General features: G+C 31.6%; 3 protein-coding genes and 1 long non-coding RNA gene across 11 annotated transcripts; 2 read left to right on the forward strand and 2 right to left on the reverse strand.

The window, feature by feature from the left end:
- The first annotated feature begins 242 nt into the window (after positions 1 to 242).
- Positions 243 to 896, forward strand: LOC135265853 (uncharacterized). Its single transcript, XR_010333698.1, has 2 exons — positions 243 to 471; positions 532 to 896. It is a non-coding gene; the product is annotated as an uncharacterized LOC135265853 (long non-coding RNA).
- A 535-nt stretch (positions 897 to 1,431) lies between these two features.
- Positions 1,432 to 10,522, reverse strand: Lac1 (laccase 1). 5 transcript variants are annotated; one of them, XM_008203019.3, is made up of 10 exons: positions 10,501 to 10,522; positions 7,117 to 7,207; positions 6,746 to 7,005; positions 6,155 to 6,365; positions 4,074 to 4,357; positions 3,909 to 4,032; positions 3,561 to 3,775; positions 3,319 to 3,508; positions 3,096 to 3,268; positions 1,432 to 2,079 (listed from the first exon to the last, which is right to left on the reverse strand). In XM_008203019.3, the coding sequence occupies exons 2-10, from the start codon at positions 7,187 to 7,189 to the stop codon at positions 1,516 to 1,518; spliced, it is 2,094 nt and encodes a 697-aa protein (XP_008201241.1). In that variant the 5' UTR covers positions 7,190 to 7,207; positions 10,501 to 10,522; the 3' UTR covers positions 1,432 to 1,515. The 5 variants fall into 5 exon arrangements, with proteins under 5 accessions (XP_008201241.1, XP_008201239.1, XP_015839414.1 ...); XM_008203017.3 differs by lacking the exon at positions 10,501 to 10,522 and adding an exon at positions 7,751 to 7,874; XM_015983928.2 differs by lacking the exon at positions 10,501 to 10,522 and adding an exon at positions 7,731 to 7,866.
- A 22-nt stretch (positions 10,523 to 10,544) lies between these two features.
- Positions 10,545 to 14,496, forward strand: LOC662430 (probable mitochondrial glutathione transporter SLC25A40). 3 transcript variants are annotated; one of them, XM_064356146.1, is made up of 6 exons: positions 10,545 to 11,533; positions 11,583 to 11,758; positions 11,806 to 12,100; positions 12,149 to 12,345; positions 12,396 to 12,643; positions 14,317 to 14,496. In XM_064356146.1, exons 1-6 carry the CDS (start codon positions 11,446 to 11,448, stop codon positions 14,405 to 14,407), a joined length of 1,095 nt encoding a protein of 364 aa, XP_064212216.1. In that variant the 5' UTR covers positions 10,545 to 11,445; the 3' UTR covers positions 14,408 to 14,496. The 3 variants fall into 3 exon arrangements, with proteins under 3 accessions (XP_064212216.1, XP_008201351.1, XP_064212217.1); XM_008203129.3 differs by having other exon boundaries at positions 12,396 to 12,629; positions 12,680 to 14,496; XM_064356147.1 differs by having other exon boundaries at positions 12,396 to 12,629.
- Positions 14,480 to 17,477, reverse strand: LOC100142436 (synaptic vesicle glycoprotein 2B). Of its 2 annotated transcripts, none has more exons than XM_008203127.3 (10): positions 17,291 to 17,477; positions 17,036 to 17,245; positions 16,829 to 16,991; positions 16,602 to 16,780; positions 15,391 to 15,721; positions 15,192 to 15,336; positions 15,031 to 15,145; positions 14,820 to 14,979; positions 14,647 to 14,774; positions 14,480 to 14,601 (listed from the first exon to the last, which is right to left on the reverse strand). In XM_008203127.3, the coding sequence occupies exons 1-10, from the start codon at positions 17,364 to 17,366 to the stop codon at positions 14,546 to 14,548; spliced, it is 1,563 nt and encodes a 520-aa protein (XP_008201349.1). In that variant the 5' UTR covers positions 17,367 to 17,477; the 3' UTR covers positions 14,480 to 14,545. The 2 variants fall into 2 exon arrangements, with proteins under 2 accessions (XP_008201349.1, XP_008201350.1); XM_008203128.3 differs by having other exon boundaries at positions 17,036 to 17,236; positions 17,291 to 17,475.
- Positions 17,478 to 18,276: the final 799 nt, after the last annotated feature.

Here is an 18,276-nt window from a genome sequence, read left to right on the forward strand (position 1 = left end):
TATTCTTTTAATTTGACAACTGGTACAATAACTTATATTATGTCTAGATATTGCGTATTTTTTGAAAAAAAAGTTCGGTTTTACTACATGCGGAAACAGGTTTTTGTAACGTGAAAAACTTAATTATGATGTAATTTTATACCTAGCTTCGATTTTATAATTGAGTTAACATTTGTGGCTTTGAGCTCCTATTTAAATCAGTTTTAAAATAGGTAACGAATTAGATATGGATTTATAGAACAATTAAATTTTTAACTTGACGCAAAATAAATTACAACACTTTACAAAAACTAAGCTGTTTCTTACATTTTTTCGTAAATTTTTAATTTTAAAAGAGCCCAAGTATTTTTTCTAGGTTTTGGTTATTTTCTTAGAAGGATTTTCTGGAAATGTCAATTGTCAAGTTGAAAAAGTGCGCGCGCATGCGCTTGGGTTATTTCGGGAATTCGTCAATTAACAATTTTAACTAATGTAAGAGTTTCAATTCAATGTTCCTTATTTATTTCACATTTTTTGGCCTTTTTCTTTTAGCAGATCGTCTAAAATTACCTAGGGGTAGAAAGGTTAATCCAATGAAAAACTGAACACATGAGATGCACGATGCAACAAAGACGGACTTATCAATTAATGAATTAACGTAACGATTGTTGAAAATTTGTAAGCATTTTGATTGGGCCGTTTGAGGTCGGCCATTAAAATTACCGAGAAAACCAATCACTTTGGAGTTTTTGGTTCATTGAATAATTATATTTTTGGAAATGATTGGTTCATTTAAGGTCGGCCATTAAAATAATGTGAGAAACCAATCACTTTGAATTTTTGAACTCATTCATGATTTAATTCAAATGATTAATGAAAATTTGAAAGCATTTGCTAAATAAACATTGTTTTTTAAACTGCTTTTTTAATGCTTCCCTAAGCAAAATTTCAGTGAAGAACTCGCAATAGCTCTTTTCAATTATTTAATGTTTTTGTGCCTAAAAATTTCGTTAAAATACGTTTATGTTGGAGTTTGCCTATAAGACTTTTATGGATTTTGGATGCACTTCTGTTCTTTGAACGCGCTAGATATTATCGAATACCTCAAGTCCATCGGACATACTATATATCACAGTTTAAATACAGATCTAAATAAATCGGAAAAATTGGATAAAAATAATGGAATCATTTTGATATTTGAAATCCTTGCACTTTTAGTTATGTATTTCCGCTTTTGGCCCCCAGGGAATTTGTGTTTTTTTTACTTATCATCTTATCAATTATTATCATCGTTAATTCTGCGAATTTGGATTTGTTATATGAAAATGTTTTTTTTCTCCATGACAAATTACCAGCCCGGCAGGTTTTCCACATTTACCAGTTATGTCATGTAAGTATTTGTTATTAATTTATTCTTTGATGATTAGTGATTTATTTTGAAATAAAACGCAATTTGTATCTAAAATATTTAATAATTTAACAAATAGGTACATTCTAAAAAGTATCACATTGGTTACGAAATTTCACTAATACAAATCAACCCCACAACATAAACAGTATCAATGGCACTAAAGTACCCAAGTGAGACATCCTCACACTTCCACTATTCGAAGTCGGACAATAATCCTCGTATACTTTCGGTAATAATTTCTTCAAGATTGCACCAAAAGTGCCAACGTCATCACAGTCAACTGTACTATTTCCACTCGGGACATAATCACCACATTGGGGAAAATCTTTCGGAACCGGCGGCATTTCGTAATCTTCCCCGATTTTGAAAACAAGAGCCATTCCAACTTCGACGTGAAACTCAATATGACAGTGGAACAACCAATAACCCGGATTTGTTGCTTTGAATCTGATAATTGTAAAACCACCGTCTGGGACAGTCACAGTGTCTTTGAGAGGGGCATCTACTAGGTTTCTCTTAATTTGTCCATTCTGGTCCATTTTCAAAATTTCCGAAACGTTAACGTGTGACCCTACACGTTCCATTGCAACCACACGGAAGGAATGACCGTGGAGGTGGAACGGGTGATTAGCGTCGTAAGCGTACCCTTTGTCAATAAGCACCATCTCAACAACTGTACCTAAAGGAATCTGCAAAAAAATTGATCAATTTTTTTTGATCACAAATAGTGGTATGATCAAAAAAGTATTTTTTTTCTTTAAGTAAATACTACCCACTTAATGTGGTAGTGAAGTAAATAATACTAAGGTAAGTAAACGCACATATTTTATTTTACTTTATGTACAGTTTTGACGACATAAATCTCGTACAAAATGTTTCAATTTTTGTTTTGCTGTAATTTTGGCTTTGATTTGTCCAAGGGTGAAAATATTAATAACAAAATAAACAACTGCAATGAGTTCTTTAAAGTCTGGATTTAAACTCCATTTTTGATATTTTGGTAGAACAAGAAAATTATATTAAAAAACCTGATACACATGCCGAGGAGACTGATAAGGGCAGTAATAGCTGCTAATGACAGTTACATAAAATATTGATACTTTTTAATTACTAAATTAAATAATAAATAATTATTATTGATCGTTTGTTTACGCAAACTCGTGTTTTTTATAACAAAGTTAAACATTATTGGAAAAAATTTGATAGTGTCAAAATATTAACTATTAACTATTTTACGAAAAATAAAAAATAAACGTCAATCAGTTGATATTAGGAAAGCCATAGGCATTTGCTGCATACCGAAGTTTTACCTTATGTAATATTTATTATAAAAGAGTACATGATCATAAAATTTTATTTTGTCTTCGAGAGTTGAGTTCAAGAGGCTGAAGCGCTGGAGAAGATAATGGTGAATTTTAACGTCGTGTACAATGTAAAACTTTGTGCCATTCTTCCTTATTTCGATTAAATTACTTAGTTATTTTGATTAACAATTATAAAAAAAAACAAAAAAACTACAGTCGTTATGATTCTTTAGAACTCTAGACGGTAAAGTCTGACTTTACGATGAAATAAACAGTTTATAAAATACTGGAAAACGCCATTTTACCGTTTAGAATAGAATAAAAGTTTTTAGTACTACAATAAATATCTCCAACTTCAATTAAAAGCAAATACTTTTTTTAATCAAAATACTTAAACTCACATTGACTACGTGGGTGCATTCGCAATATTCATTCTCGCAGTTGCTGACCGACGATTCGTTACAGAACATTTTAGCATCGATTTGGTGCCTTTGTGACAACAAGGGGAACGATTGGAGTTTCATCGAAATGTAGTTTAATTGCGGTGTCAAATTTTGCAAAGTCGTATTTGTGACTAAAACCGAAAATTAATCACTGTAATAACACTTGACTAGGGTGGATTACCATTATGGAAACCATAATGTGGGTCTTTGTGATATACAGGGTGATTCATTTTGTAGAAATCGTACGAAACGTAATACTGAAAATCGGCTTTTTCTTTGAGGGTGTCGTCCCACTCGTCCAGTGAGTGGAGCTGAGGTAGCGTAACAAACGAACTGTCGGCTTCTGTACCTTTATTTAAGGGATTCAATTGCTGGAAAATTGTGTTAGGGGGTTCACAGAAAGTTAGAACAAACTGTGCTCACTTTGCCTTCTCTTCTTGAATTGTCATAGGTGGGTTCATATGATGGATAGTTGGTTTGTGTACCTTTATATTCGAGTACTGCCACTTGGTAAGCTCGAGTGAAACGTTCATCACAGTCCATCAAACCTCTAAAGTGCATCCAATACACGTCTTGAGGCTGGTCAGCGGTGACAATAAAATCAAACCTTTCGCCGGCGTACGTTACCAAACTATCGACTAAGTAGAGAAAAAAATTATTAGTAATAAAGCCCCTATTTTGGCCAGTATGTATTTATGTACATTTACTATTTTCTCTGTGCATTTAATTTGTACCTGAAAAAATTATTCAACGAAATACAAAGTAAAGTACCTTCAGTCGCGTTAAAGTCGCTACCATCGGTACTGATAACGCTAAGAGTGTGGTTATCAATGGACACTTCAATGGGACAGTTCAAGAACCCGGCGTTGATCACGCGAAATCGATACCTGTAACCCTATTTTTTAATTAGGGAAAACCCACAACACTTGAACACACCTGTTCAACTGTAAATCGGGCCGTTGGTACAAAAACGGTACTGTTATCTGCACCAACGAAATGTTTAAACCTTCCAAACCCATTAACAAGAATGGTGTCCGGTTTATTATCACCGTCGTTGTGAATATGGGACATGAACTTATCAGTACCATCCTCCTTGGTCCAGTCCAGAATCGTGATAACGTGACTTGACAAGTCATAGTCGTAGAGTTTCGCATGTGGGTTGTCTTCTTCAGGCACTCGCACGATAAATGGGCCAAAAGTACCATCGGATCTTTGGAAACCTGAACCAATAATTTTGGTGTAAAAAATATTGAACATTTAATTAACAAACTAAAAAGAGAATCATCTTTTCAAAGATTATTACGTCATGTATTCCACCGAAAAAGACAAAAAAATCTATTGTACTTGTATTTTAAAATTCTTAGATAACACCTGAATAGTTTTTAATAGTTTTAACAAAACCCATGTTTTTATAATGAAAAAAATTATTTAGAATGTAATTGATTGTAGTAACATATACTTTTAAAGACCATAAAGAAAAAACAATAATAGAATGGACAAATTTTAGAAAAATTTTATTAGAACAGTATCTCCCAAAAATTTCACTGTAGATTAGATTATACAAAATATTTCAACAATTAAAACATTCTAATAATGGAGTTGATCTAGTTTTTGATAAAACTACGCTGTAATTTTCTTTTCTTTACGGAGAAGTTGATTTTTATGAAATTTTAGCAATACTATCTAAATTACAATACAAAAAGTGGGATGATGTATTTGCTATAAATATGTTTATTGTTAAAAAATGTTGTTATTGTTTACTAATTCCTTTGACGGTTGTCATAAATTCTAGTAATCTAGTATGCAGACAAGAAGGTGTTTTTGCCGAAAAAAATCAAGCGTCCTATTTTTGATGTTAATTATATAAATAATCCAATTATAAAAATATTTTTTTGGTCCGAATTAACTAAAAACAACAATAAATCTTTTTCAATTTAATTTAAACTTAGCGAAGTTTATTTTGTTTTTATATTCTTTTGAGACACGAAAAATATCTCTTCACCGAAACGCTGGTGATAAGAAAAGTAAAAGTTAATCATTAGATTAACTTTTACTTTTCTTATCACTATTAAGTTAATGTAGAAACTTAATGGAAAATGTCTTCGCCTGATGAAGATGCAATAAAAGTATCGAAACGTCGTGACGAAATTAATGGTTTTATTCCCCCTGTCTTTCGACGAAATCAAACAAATAAGTTGTATATGATTGTAAGATCCTTTTCCAGTTTATTTTTATCAAAGGAACAATAATTGCTGACCAAGTGAGTTATAAAATTTTTTGTTTTTTATTTTCGCAAATGCTTCGTAATTTGCTTTATGTAAAAGCCCGACAAATAATATCTTTATATTGTCTTTAAATTAATCATTAATTTAGTTAATTATATTATCCATAATTTCAAAATATATTGGTTTGAGACTATTATTATGTTGACCGAAAGAAGTTTTTTGACGAAGATATATCACATTTTATATTTATTGTTTGTATTTAAAAGAGAATCAAACTTAATGTCGACAATTTTAATTAAATTTTCATAATTTTCATTTCTCATTTCCAATATTTTTAATAAAGTAGAATGTATTTATTTGAAAATATCATATAAAATTTCTGTTAAAGAAAAAATATTATAGACCGCTGTTAAATTCATAATTTAAAAAAATTCGTAAATAACCTCCTGCCCACTGTTGGATTTCGATCCACATATTTTATTAAATAAAACATTGAAATCTGAAAAATTGGAAACTTCGTCCGCAATTAATATTTTTTTAACGAATGACAAAATAATGTAGCAAAAAATCTACATTGCTTCATTGATTTTGAACTAAATCCACTTTATTTATGTGCAAGACAATGAATAAAACTGTCTGAAGAACATCATTTTTAATTTTGGCTCACAAGCCATTTAAATAACCCCTCGTAACAGCAGTTCCATCAAAATAATGCGCAATATTTTTTTTTTAAATCAAGAGTTTCTAAGTTCTAAGACTCTTTTTCGACAAATAAGTTATTATTATTATTACCTGAATGAGAGTGCCAGAAGTGCGTCCCGGAATTATGGACATTGAAATGGTACCGGAAGGTCATACCAGGATGGATGGGACACTGGGTTACAAATGGTACCCCGTCCATATAAGGGCTGTTTTTTTGGTGGTGGCCATGCCAATGGATAGTGGTACTATCACTAGATAAGTGGTTCACAACGTCTATTATCACTTCGTCACCCAAACAAACCTGAAGAAAATTATGTAACGGAGGGTTGAAGAATAATTAACAAAAATTATAAGTCGACTTCTACAGAGTTTTATGGGAACTGTTTAGATTTATGAAACCACCACATCTTCAGCCTATTGTGTTTACATTGGAAAATGGATGGAAAAAAATTACTTTGTTAAAACGAGTTTAAAAATACTGACAAAGTTTCATTAAATATTTAATACAAAAAGTGAAGGCTGAATCATCTTTGAGAAGAATAGATTTGCAATGTAATGTAATTTTCAATTTTCTTGTCCTTTTATGTGTAATTTTTAATATCTTTATTAATACAACTTTGTGGAAGTTGACTTAGAATTTTTGTTAATTGGTAAATTGAGTAATTTTTTTTTGGGTGGTACCTCAACGCTGGGTCCTGGCATTTTGCGGTTGACTACAATAATGGACCGCTTATTGCCATCACCCGGTATACAGTCCTCCCGATAGCAGTCTTGGGTGTTGTAAGGACAATCGTAGCAAGCTTTACTCAATGTGTGGTACCATTCCAGTAGGAAAGTGTACCTGCATGTCATTGGTACCGAATCTTTTACACATTTTCTTGCGCAAGGGTTATCTTCATTTAGTAAAACGTACTCGACCAGGTCAGTCACGTTGTTGTTGCCTATAATTGTGTAATATCTAATTACCATTTTTTGATTTCGCTAGACGGAGTTTAATCCCAACAATGAATTGTGGTAATAAAAGGCTTATTCCGTGACGTTTGCGTACTCACCATTATACATCACTTTGTAGGAGAGATTTCGTTCAAAGCAAATAATGATCATAAAGAGTGTAATTTTTTTCATTATTCACTGTGCATTTACCTGGAAAGAAAACGCGAGGTTAACGACAATGGTATAATAATGACTAACAAGGACTAAATTTTCGAATACTTTATGAGACGTCTATCATGTTATTACTTTATACGAATTAAGATAAAAGCAGTAATTACAATAATTTTAATTTTGGCAGAAACATACCGCTTGCTTGTCACGTAACTAAATTGTTTGTTGGGACCCAAAATCCTTTTATTTCGTTCGTAAAATTAATCTTTTGATTAGGGGATTTATTAAAAATCTATTATAAAATCTATAAGCGGAATTAGGAATTTTTTCGCTGATAATGCTTCAAGTATGTGTGCCACCTCTTTCCCAATTATGGTACATAATTATTTAATGTTTGATGCAACCTTTTGATTCAAAGTCTTCAGTGTGAGACACAATCGGTGTTCTTGAAGCCTTGAAACAAGTTTCTCTTTAGATTTTTAGATGATTGGTTGTAAGTCATTTTTGCAAAAATAATACTAGTTTCAGTTACACAATTTTACAACAAAAACAAGAAACGCACTTGAAGAATGAAGATTTCACCTTCTAGAATCTCCTAGAGGTGCAAAACTGTTCTTCTCACTCATTTCACCAATTTTTTAATTTTGGGAACATCATTAATTTGGTGTCATTATAGTAACACTGCTGAACTTTGACTGAAACAAAAAGGCAAACAGAAGACTTAATTCTTCATTATTTACGCTTTAATTCACATAAGCTGCTAGAAATTTACAATGCAAAAGCAGTAAAAAGCAAGTAAATTTTTTTCAAGGTTGTGTTTACTTTGATAGAATCGTACAACAGGAGACAATTCAAAACGAAAAAGTATGAAAAAATAAATAAAACATATCAGGAGTGGTTTATGGTTTCCTGGCGGTGCTGTGGTGCACGTTTGATTTCATTAATAAATGTATGGAATGAATGAGTCAATTAAAATATTATTCTTAATAATTAATAAACAATGTTTTGTATGTTATTTGTTGTACTTGTCTCAGTGTATTTATTCATGTTTTTTTTTGAGCAATTTCGAAACCGGAAAATGTATGAAGGTTTTAGCATCAGGTAAACTTCTACCGTAAAAAATACAAATAAAACCTTGTTGAAGTACCTGTTCATCTGTGAGCAAATCCTTGAGGTTCTTGAAAATAATTATATTGACAATGGTGTTAATTAAAGTTTTTAGTAAAAAAATGAATAATGTGGGACTATTATTTTAAATATTTTATTCAAAATAAATAAAATCAAAAAAGGGAAAAACAAAGACTCTTACTTATCGAACAAAAAATATTTTGTTGGGAATCTGACCACAAAACAATCACAAAATCACTTCGGCCCGAGTGCTATGTCTGATTGCAATATGATCAAAATTCGAAAAGTGACTACCATCCGTTTAAGAAAATTGCCAAGATATTCATTGGGAACAATAAAATCCTTATGGTAGGGGAAGCACGTACACCATATGAAAAATACCCGGATTTTTACGTCCGGAGCGCTGGATGGGAGAACCCACGAGATTAGCGATGCTTTAAAAATAAAACGACCCGAGGAAGATTTAAATGTGCATCGGTGGTCAATCACCTGGGTTTTTGTTTATTGCTCTTATGGTATCACACATTTAAGGCATGCAAATTGACGAAATCTAGGTTAAAATTGTTATATTACAGGATTTTGTAGCAGTGAAAGCAAGGTCGTCACGTAATGTTTGTATCTGGATGTGCACCTGAAAGCATTTGTCATGGCTTCTTGTTTGCTCTTGATTAAGGGAAGTCTGGGATTTGCGACGTGAGATAAATAATCGGTATTTTTCAAATGACCACAAAACCGTGAAAGCTCGCCGAGACAAAGATTTTCAGACGTGGGATCTCCTCCACGAAATCAAAATTTCTAAATTGTTTTCATTCAAGATCAATATGCTCCTCAGGCGATGAATATTTATTTACCAATGACAAAATGTTATGCAATTAGAGTTGTCCACACCGAGCGAACGCTATGATTATTTTATAGCAAAATATCGCCAAGTATGGAGAGATTTTTCAGTTTTGCAATGTTTATTTGGTACACACCTGCAGAACGTTAATATTTAATCATAAAAAATTAACGAACTTTCACACTTTCTGTAACAATCGTTTTGTAATTTTTTAATCCAAATCAAACAATTTTTTAAATTATATGTTTATAAATAGCTCGGCATTTCCTACACAATTTGTGGTTCATGGGAATTTTAATGGATCAAAGTTCTATCACAATAAAATATTTCTTAACGCTTCAAGTAAAAGGTAAACTTCTTCACGTAATGGCAGTTATAAACCGAATGTGTCGTCACCTTTACGATTTGTGACCTTATTTATACAGGAAATGATGTATTTAGGAAATTGCACGAAAAGGACAAGATTTTTAATTATGAAACTTTGGTCCAGGCTCGGATGTTGTGTTATCTGATTTCGATCTAATCGAGGTTTTTTTTCCCGAGCTTAGTTCGGATTATAACCGTTTCCTTCCAGATTATAATTTTTTTAAAATTACTAGCTGGAAAACCGTATTTATAAATAAATGAAAACTGTTGCGTCAAGGAGGAATTGGAATTTATGTGTTTATTATTTTATTTTTGTCATTTTATTGATGTTTTCAAGCTTTGTTACTCTGTTTGTTAAAACAGCAATATTTGAACGAGATAAGTGCATACCTATATGTTTTTTGTTAAAGGTACTCCCATTAACCGAGTTTATGTAAGTTATAAAGTAAAAGTTGTTCAAAATGACCTCTATTATTTGCTTCCTTATACTGAAAAATATTCTGGGATCATTTCACATCGAGAGTAGTCATAAATCTGACCGAACAAAGGTTGTAATCACCAAATATCTTGGCTCATTATTTTGTTTATTAAAAACCTACTTGTAAGGACACTTTTCCAGTAAGATTATGGTGCATTTAAGCAATAAAAAAATCAAGTAACAGATTAACTTTTAGATTTATTAGTCGAATAATTAATAAATTAATTGATTTATTGCCAATTTAATATCTTCCCAATGCTGTTATTAATATTGTTTAGAAGACATTTTTTTATAAATTTAATTAAAGACGCCTTAGCGTACTGTGGTCACACTTCCTTTCATTTTACGCTGGAATGGTTGGGTTTAACCAAGTTTACCTATTCATTTAGCGCTTGTAACTAGAGATAAATGCTATTGATTGAATTTTAGTTAACATACGGAAATTAAAAATAAAAAAACGAAATACACAGATTTTTTTGTCGGCTTGACAAATAAGAAAATAATTAATATGTAATTACTTACCCTCAACTTAACATCTTTATTTGTAAAGTATTTAACTATTGCTAGTTTTTTATCCATAACACTGGAAATAACGAAACGTTTTTAACTACTTTTGCGCAAATTTATCACAACTAAAATAGTGTGATATGACGATGCGTATTTGTTACAAATTGTCGTTTATTTTTGCTACTACCTGATAGTAGTTTGTAAAAATGTTTATAACCGATACAATTTTGTATGTTTATTGTAATTTATTTATTTATTCACCTATAAAATGAAAGGGCTGCGTGAAACAAGGGATTTTGTTTCAACATTTATCTATTAAATTGTTTTTTGATGGTTTTTATTTGGTGGTAATTATTATTTTTTTCAAACGGACAACTATAACTTAGGAGGCGAAACGAGATAAAAATTTGCAGGATTTTTTTTAAGGGTGTTTGGAGCCTTATACGCTCGCGGCACCAAATCTTTCAAAATTAATTTAAATTCAATCAATTACTTGGAAAAAAATTGCAGAAATGTTGATCTTTGTAATGTTAACAGACTCAGAAAAACATTTTTTTTGTATTTGTGACTGCATTTTCAACGTTTTGAAAAATTTGGGGCAACATTTTTTAAATTTGTAAAAATATAATTAACGATAAATTTTTTGCATTATGTTTATGCCTTATTATTAAGAAACTAATGCTTTATCAGCCTGTATATTTTTATTTGAATTATCGAGGACGTGTTCGTTTTATTTCCTAATTAGATATCTCCAAAAATTACATAATCATGCCTGTATAATGTGTTGCATAACCAGCCAAGGTCGTTCAGCACGTGGTTTTGAAGTCTCAAGGCAACTGTCAACCCTGAACTGTCAGTAGTGTGATTCCCTTTTGTTACTTATCACAAAATTTGGGTTTTTCGTTGAAAATTTTAAATGATAACAATAAGCGACAGTCTGTAATTGATTAGAGACCAAAAATGTCATTAGAGGATCCGCTATATCACATAACTCCAGTGCAACAAGCGGCCGCTTCATGTACGGGGGCTGTTCTAACCTCACTTTTAGGTAATCTTATCTTAGAAATGTAACACTTTACCATGCAGTTAAATTACAGTCACTCCATTAGACGTAGTCAAAATTAGATTACAAGCTCAGCATCGCTTATCTCAAAATGTGTCCAATAAATGTTTTTTATACTGTAATGGGCTTATGGACCATTTTTGTGGTTGTACTCCAAACAATGGGCAGAAGCATTGGTTTCAAAGACCTGGGCACTTTAACGGAACTATAGTGAGTGTGATTTGTGGTAAATTGAGTGCGTAACGTGGTTATTTAAGGACGCTTTTATTAAAATTACGAAAAATGAAGGAATTTATTCATTGTGGAGCGGTTTAGGACCTACTCTAGTTCTAGCACTTCCGACCACAATTTTGTATTTTGTGACTTATGAACAGTTAAGATTAAGATTGAAGAATTTGTACAATAGAAACAACGTGGAGGGACAAGAGAGGAAACAGCCTTATTGGATTCCATTAATCTCAGGTGCAACTGCCAGAATATTTGCTGTTTCTGTTGTAAGTCCTTTAGAATTGATTAGAACTAAAATGCAATCGCGGAAAATATCGTACGCAGGTAAATTTAGCCAAGCATTTAAAACCAAAATAAAACACCAAATTTTAGAAATAAACGAATCTTTAAAATTGTTGATTAAGCAAGACGGGATCAAGGGATTATGGAAGGGTGTTTTTCCAACTTTGGGAAGGGATGTTCCCTTCTCTGCCATTTACTGGATGAATTACGAGACCATCAAAGGTTTTTTTGGGTCAGACACTCCAACTTTTGGCGTTAGTTTTTTCGCTGGGGCTGTGTCAGGAGGGGTGAGATTTATTAATTTAATATTTTTTCATTGTTGAAAATGGTTTTATAGATTGCTGCTTTTGCCACAGTTCCGTTTGATGTCGTTAAAACCCACCAACAGATCGAAATTGGTGAAAAAACTCTTTATACCGATAAACCACAAAGAACAAAACGTACAGCACAAATAATAAGGGAAATTTATAGACATAGCGGTATTAAAGGACTGTATGCCGGTTTAGTTCCTCGACTTGTTAAAGTTGCCCCAGCGTGTGCTATTATGATATCGTCATTTGAATATGGAAAGGTATTTTTCTACAGGTTAGCCAATCCAGATTCAGATATCTTTAATTCCAGCAAAGAAAACTTACAATCAAATAAATAATTGTAGATTTAAGGGCAGCTGAAAGCGATTATTGCGGTTTTATTTCTAAAAGTTTTTAATTGTGTTAATACGGTGCGACCTCGATAATACGAACTCCGAAAGAGAGAAATATTGCTTATTGAACTAAATGTTTATTTGTAATAAATCTACGTTTTTTTTTAAAGTCTTCAAAATTGGTTTGATAAAGAAATACTTTTGGTTGGGAAACCAATGAAATCAGACTTTCTCGGCTTCGTTTTGTGTTTGACGTTTTTCGTTTGTTTTAATAACGTCCGAACAGTTTTTAGTAAAATTATCTTTATTTATTGTCTTTATCATATTTGAGAAGAAAAGTGGAGAAATGATGTCACTGCTCTTGTGACTACAATCGAAGGAAAAACTTTACCTATAAGGCTCGAAAAGACAAAAATAAATATTATTGGTTTTCGGGCTATTTGAGCATTTCGCGAGAAAAGTGCTCTTATTTAACAAAATTAGCTTGAAATTAATTTTTAAGAAGACTAAAATAATTTTTGAGGATGAATTTTTTATATTTTTTATATATACAAATTTATAAAAATAATATATAAAATTATATATTATTATATTATATATCATATAAAATAATATATAATTTTTTTATATATTATACCCAACGTTATTTTTAACCTTAATTCCAAATGTGTCTCTATTTGTGTTATTTGATTTGTATATAAAAATATAAATCGACCTAAAACGACTTGTAGCACTTTTTACTGGGGAAAATGTAACAGTCTTATTTACTTATTTGCTAATAAAAAAAATTAAGATTACAATAACCAAAAATTTAGATCAAAAGTTTACCTATTTGATATAAAATTGTCTGAGGAATTTAAATTTGCTTTAATTTTTTTTATAAGTTTTTAAAATACCAGATTAAATAAGGTCGTTTATAATTGTCACATTCTACCAAAAATTAAAAAAAAAGCAGAAATTGTTTTATTTTTACTCGTAAAATGAGTTGAAGTTTTTTTCTAAGTTAATTATCTTCACTTCCGATCAAAATTTTCTAGCAATCGAATCAAAATTATGCAAATAAAACAACCTTTCAAATTATTTATTTACTTATCTATCAATAAATCATTGAGGTCGCAATAACCAAAGATTTTTGGCAAAAGTACTCCCAAATATAAACGTTCTTAAGAAAAGCGTTGAAGCTAATTAGATAAATAAATGAAATGAATATAGCATATTTTCGGATAAACGAGGTCGTACTGTACATGCCGTAATATTCTTTTGATTTCTTACAAACAATTTCATTTGCTTTTATTTTTTTAATTATAGTATTTTTATTTTGTACGCTTTGTCTCAAGTTAAACGTTGACTAACTTACGTAAAGTTAGATTTTTCTGTTTAAAAATGGATAGAAGTTGTGTTAATTTGTGTCCAAATGTGTTTTTTGATCATTATTTGCAAATGTGTAGTGATCTTTACAACTATTAATCTCACTTTCGCAACATTGTGTAATTTGTTTGTTCACTTTTATCTACTGAAGTGAGGTATTATGTAATACAATCACTTGCTTTGAATACAGATCACAGTTTTTTATTTCTAATGTATGTACACAAAATTTAATGATTGTTTTTAACAGATATAACGAATTTATGTATAATCATGGTGCGAGTCTACAAGAAGTTACCGATTTTTACGCCGAAGAATATTTCCCACCTGAACATAATTAATTTGTATTATGTACTTTTAGAAATAAATATTAAGTTGTAGTCAAAAAATTGACATAAACCGCCACAAATAAATTGTTATTGTTTTAGAACAGTTCTTTTATTCTTCTTGTTTTTGGTGTTTACAGTCATGAAATGGGGTTAACCCAATGCTTTGTGCTCAGTATTTGGTATAAAAACAGAAAGTATAATGCAACCTAAAACATCCATTAGCTCATAAACTCATCACCTGATTTAATTACCTATGACAAAGCCTGCAAGTGTGAAAAAAGTAGGCGCACAACCTGCTTGAATAAGTATCGGTAGTATTAAATTGCCTAAAACGGAACCGATTCTACCAAACATGAAAGACACAGAAAGGGCTGAACCCCTAAAAATTTTTTTAATAAAATTTTTTACACAAATCAAACCAAACCTTAAGGAAGTTGGAAATAAATCAACAGTTGCCGCAATAAGTGTATCTAGAGAAATACCTATACACATCAAATAGACACAAATAAGGCCCAAAGCAGTTGAGCTATTGGGCGTAAAATAGATAGCAGCTACCGTTATGCCACCAATGAGTCCCAAAGAAACTGAAAAAAATATTTAGAGTTTAGACAGTTTTCTAAACTTGTGGCACGTACTTAAAATAGTTTTCTTCCCAATTTTATTAATGAAAATTGCGATAATAACACAGCCGATTATTGCACACAAAGCTACATAGAGTGAATTAATGTAAACTGAAGAGTTATCAAAGTTCTGAAAAGAAAAATACGATTATATGTACCAATGTTTCGCCTTTTACCATTGAACAAGTATCACTTTCCTCGTCAGTGGTGGGTTTTATTGTACCCAACATTTCGCAAAAAGAAATTGTCTTGTTGTGGTCCTGCTCATAGTCGTTAATAACTTGGAAAATTTCGGGCAACCACAAGCGTAAAGAGTTGATACTGAAATAAATTTTATTACTAGAAAAAAAAATGATTGGACGTAATTTTAAGCACCTCATCATTAAGAACAGTTGCAATAGGCAAACAATCGTTAAACTTCCGGCATATTTCAACGAAAATAACGGCGATATTTGTTGCCAAGCCTCCCTCACACCGTACTTTTTTTGAAAAATTTGCTTATCGTCTATTAGAGATTTGAACGGAAAATTTTCTTTAGGTTGTCTCTTGTTCAGTTTAAATATTTTCCGGTACACTTGTAAGGCATCTTCGTTGTTTCCTTTCGACATCAGATATTTGGGACTTTCAGGCATTAGAAAAAATAAAACTCCGGCGATTAGAGTCGGAAACGTTGTCACAAACAGGAACAGATTCCAGGCATGAAATTCTGAAATTTTTGGTCAGTGTTTTGACCATTTGTAACCACCAGGGAGAACTATAAGTTAGGAGACGAAACGAGAATTTTTTGAACCCAAAAAAATAGTACGAGCGTTATACCGTAATAGCGCCAAATCGTTTTAATTAATTTAAATCTAACCAATTCGTAATTACTTGGAAAAAATGCAGAATTGCTCTCTTAACAGACCGAGAAAAACTGACGTCTAAAATTTTGAGGAAAAAAATGATTTAAAATGTAAATAATGGACTTTATCTTGTATTTTTTAAGATGCTGCGAATATGGTTAAAGATTCAAGAAAAATGTAGGGATGAAAGTTGTAGGGAATTAAATTATCTACAAAAAAATCTGCAACACCATATTTCTATCTTCTATGGTTTAGGTATAAATTAACTTTCCAATATTTGACCACCGGCAAAATGAAGCAAATATGTCGCTTGAGCGTCTTTAAACGACTTTGGGGCCGAAATGGTTAAGGGTAGGAATATGGTCTCGCTGACTTTTGTGTAGGAAATTTAATTCTCTACAACTTTCTTTCCAACATTTTTCTTGCATCTGTTAACGTATTCTCAACGTTTTGAAAAATATGGGGCTGAATGCAAAATGATAAGAGTGAAATATTTGTAAATACGGTTTACAATAAAATTTTTGCATTACGTGTATACCTTGAGAATTTAATGGTCTATTTGCTTGTATTTTTCCCTTGCTATGTGTTAACCGTTACACAAATACAACCAGTTTTGCTCTGAAAACTTGACGTTAATGGAACTGCGCTCTCTGGCGACATTAACGGAACTATCGAGGACGGGGACGTTTTATTTGAACGTCGTTTCGTATCCTAACCGTTAGATATCCGTATTAGCGACTTTACCAAAACTTCCGAAAATGCCAAAGTTAATATCAAGCGGTAAAACGGACCATGCTAGAAGTGGCAAACACAGATTTGCAATACTAAACAAAAGTCCGATTATTATAGGCACACTGGCCCTATATTGCGTTCCGTGAAACTCAGATAAATAGGGCGTTAAGGCCATTGAAAAACCATTCACCCTGAAAATTGCAATTAACAATGATTTTAAAACAGAATTGAAATTTTACGTAAACCCTCCCAGGAATTTTGAAACGAGCAAGACGTAAAAATTGGGGGCAAAAGTTGTGATTAAAACGAAAAAAGCTCCGCCTATGTGTGTGAAAACTAGGATTTTTCGACGTCCGAAGACGTCTATAAATGAGCCCCACATGAAACAACTAGTTATCATTCCTAAAACAGAACTTAGCGATTTTTAGTTAGTTAAATGTGCAAACCTGTGTAAACTATTGCATTTAGCAATCCTCTCGCTTCTAGAGATATGTCTAAGTCGCACCTAGCGACAGGAAACACGTAAGAGAGGGAGGATGTTTCAAGTTGTGACGCTAATATCGAAGGAATTGAAACTGCCACTAGAATTAAGTTGAAAAGGCCGAAACCGGTGGCTGATATTGCTGTTTCGAAATCTGCATTTTCTTCTGTAATAACTGATAATGTGTTTTAAATGCGGTTGGAATTTAATACTGAATTACCTTTAGAACTTGATTTATTGTTCTCGTCGGTAATTGTAGACGTACTTGTTGTTGAAAGCGTCTCATCTTTCGACATTGTTTCTAACGGCCACGGACAGTCTGAGTTAGCAAAGTGCACAACTTTTTATAATCTAACTTGTGTAATCAGAATTTAGACGTTAATTCTATTGTCTGTGACGACCAAATAGGTAGATACAACAAATCTGAAAAACTTTCTTTGTTGAAATAAATTAAAGTCTTAAGTAAAGATAACAAGATTTTTCTTGATAGAATTGTGCTTATAGAAAACGTCACCGTCACGTGCAGAACGATGGATTAAATATGAGTGAATTTAGATTTTTTTTATACAATGTTAAGTTTATTTTAGAATTTAGTGCTTCTTCCGGTTTTTTTATCTAGAGTTTGTAACTGAGAGCCAGTAGCGTAAGTATTTAGGAACATTGTCTTCTCTGACTATGGCAACAATTCTTCAATAAAAAAATAACTAATTCAGAAAATAAGAAAAAAATTTAAAACCTTGAAAAAGGACAATTTTTTTCGTAATTTATTTTATACTATTAATATTCGAGCATTGGAATCTGTTAAAAACAAGTCAGTAAATACGTATCTGCCTTTAACTTTATTAGTTTTATCAGTTGATTTTCTATAAATTCATTAATATCCTAAAATTTTTTTAATCAGTTAATTAATTAATATTTGAAGTAGTATTAATTACATAAGTTCTGATAATGTTCGAATTAGAACGAAACTAGTCATCCAAACCAATTTTGTTTTATTTCTTGTCCTTGTAACTAGATCCTTCCCACCATCATTATTTGTTATTGTGCTTTTGGTTGCGAAAATCGCGTATTTTGAACAAAGATCTTAAAGATCTTTTAGTTTTATCCTCGATTTTATCCATAATAAGAAAAAAAAATGCGAAACAGTTTTATCAAATTTTACAATAAACACTAACAAGCAGAAAGGATTCTTTCAGGAGTTTCAGG

Source organism: Tribolium castaneum, chromosome 4 (assembly GCF_031307605.1).
Source record: "Tribolium castaneum strain GA2 chromosome 4, icTriCast1.1, whole genome shotgun sequence".
Taxonomy (NCBI): domain Eukaryota; kingdom Metazoa; phylum Arthropoda; class Insecta; order Coleoptera; family Tenebrionidae; genus Tribolium; species Tribolium castaneum.

Excerpts from the sequence above, each read along its gene's own strand:
- Lac1 (XM_008203019.3), bottom strand. The coding sequence starts at position 7,189 with ATGAAAAAAATTACACTCTTTATGATCATTATTTGCTTTGAACGAAAT. Across the intron at positions 7,006-7,116 it reads CTACAAAGTGATGTATAATG|GCAACAACAACGTGACTGAC; the intron begins GTGAGTACGCAA and ends ACACAATTATAG. Across the intron at positions 6,366-6,745 it reads TGCCAGGACCCAGCGTTGAG|GTTTGTTTGGGTGACGAAGT; the intron begins GTACCACCCAAA and ends AATTTTCTTCAG.
- LOC662430 (XM_064356146.1), top strand. The coding sequence starts at position 11,446 with ATGTCATTAGAGGATCCGCTATATCACATAACTCCAGTGCAACAAGCG. Across the intron at positions 11,534-11,582 it reads TGTTCTAACCTCACTTTTAG|TCACTCCATTAGACGTAGTC; the intron begins GTAATCTTATCT and ends GTTAAATTACAG. Across the intron at positions 12,346-12,395 it reads CTGGGGCTGTGTCAGGAGGG|ATTGCTGCTTTTGCCACAGT; the intron begins GTGAGATTTATT and ends ATGGTTTTATAG.
- LOC100142436 (XM_008203127.3), bottom strand. The coding sequence starts at position 17,366 with ATGTCGAAAGATGAGACGCTTTCAACAACAAGTACGTCTACAATTACC. Across the intron at positions 15,337-15,390 it reads CAACTGTTCTTAATGATGAG|TATCAACTCTTTACGCTTGT; the intron begins GTGCTTAAAATT and ends AATTTATTTCAG. Across the intron at positions 14,775-14,819 it reads TTATTTCCAACTTCCTTAAG|GGGTTCAGCCCTTTCTGTGT; the intron begins GTTTGGTTTGAT and ends AAAAATTTTTAG.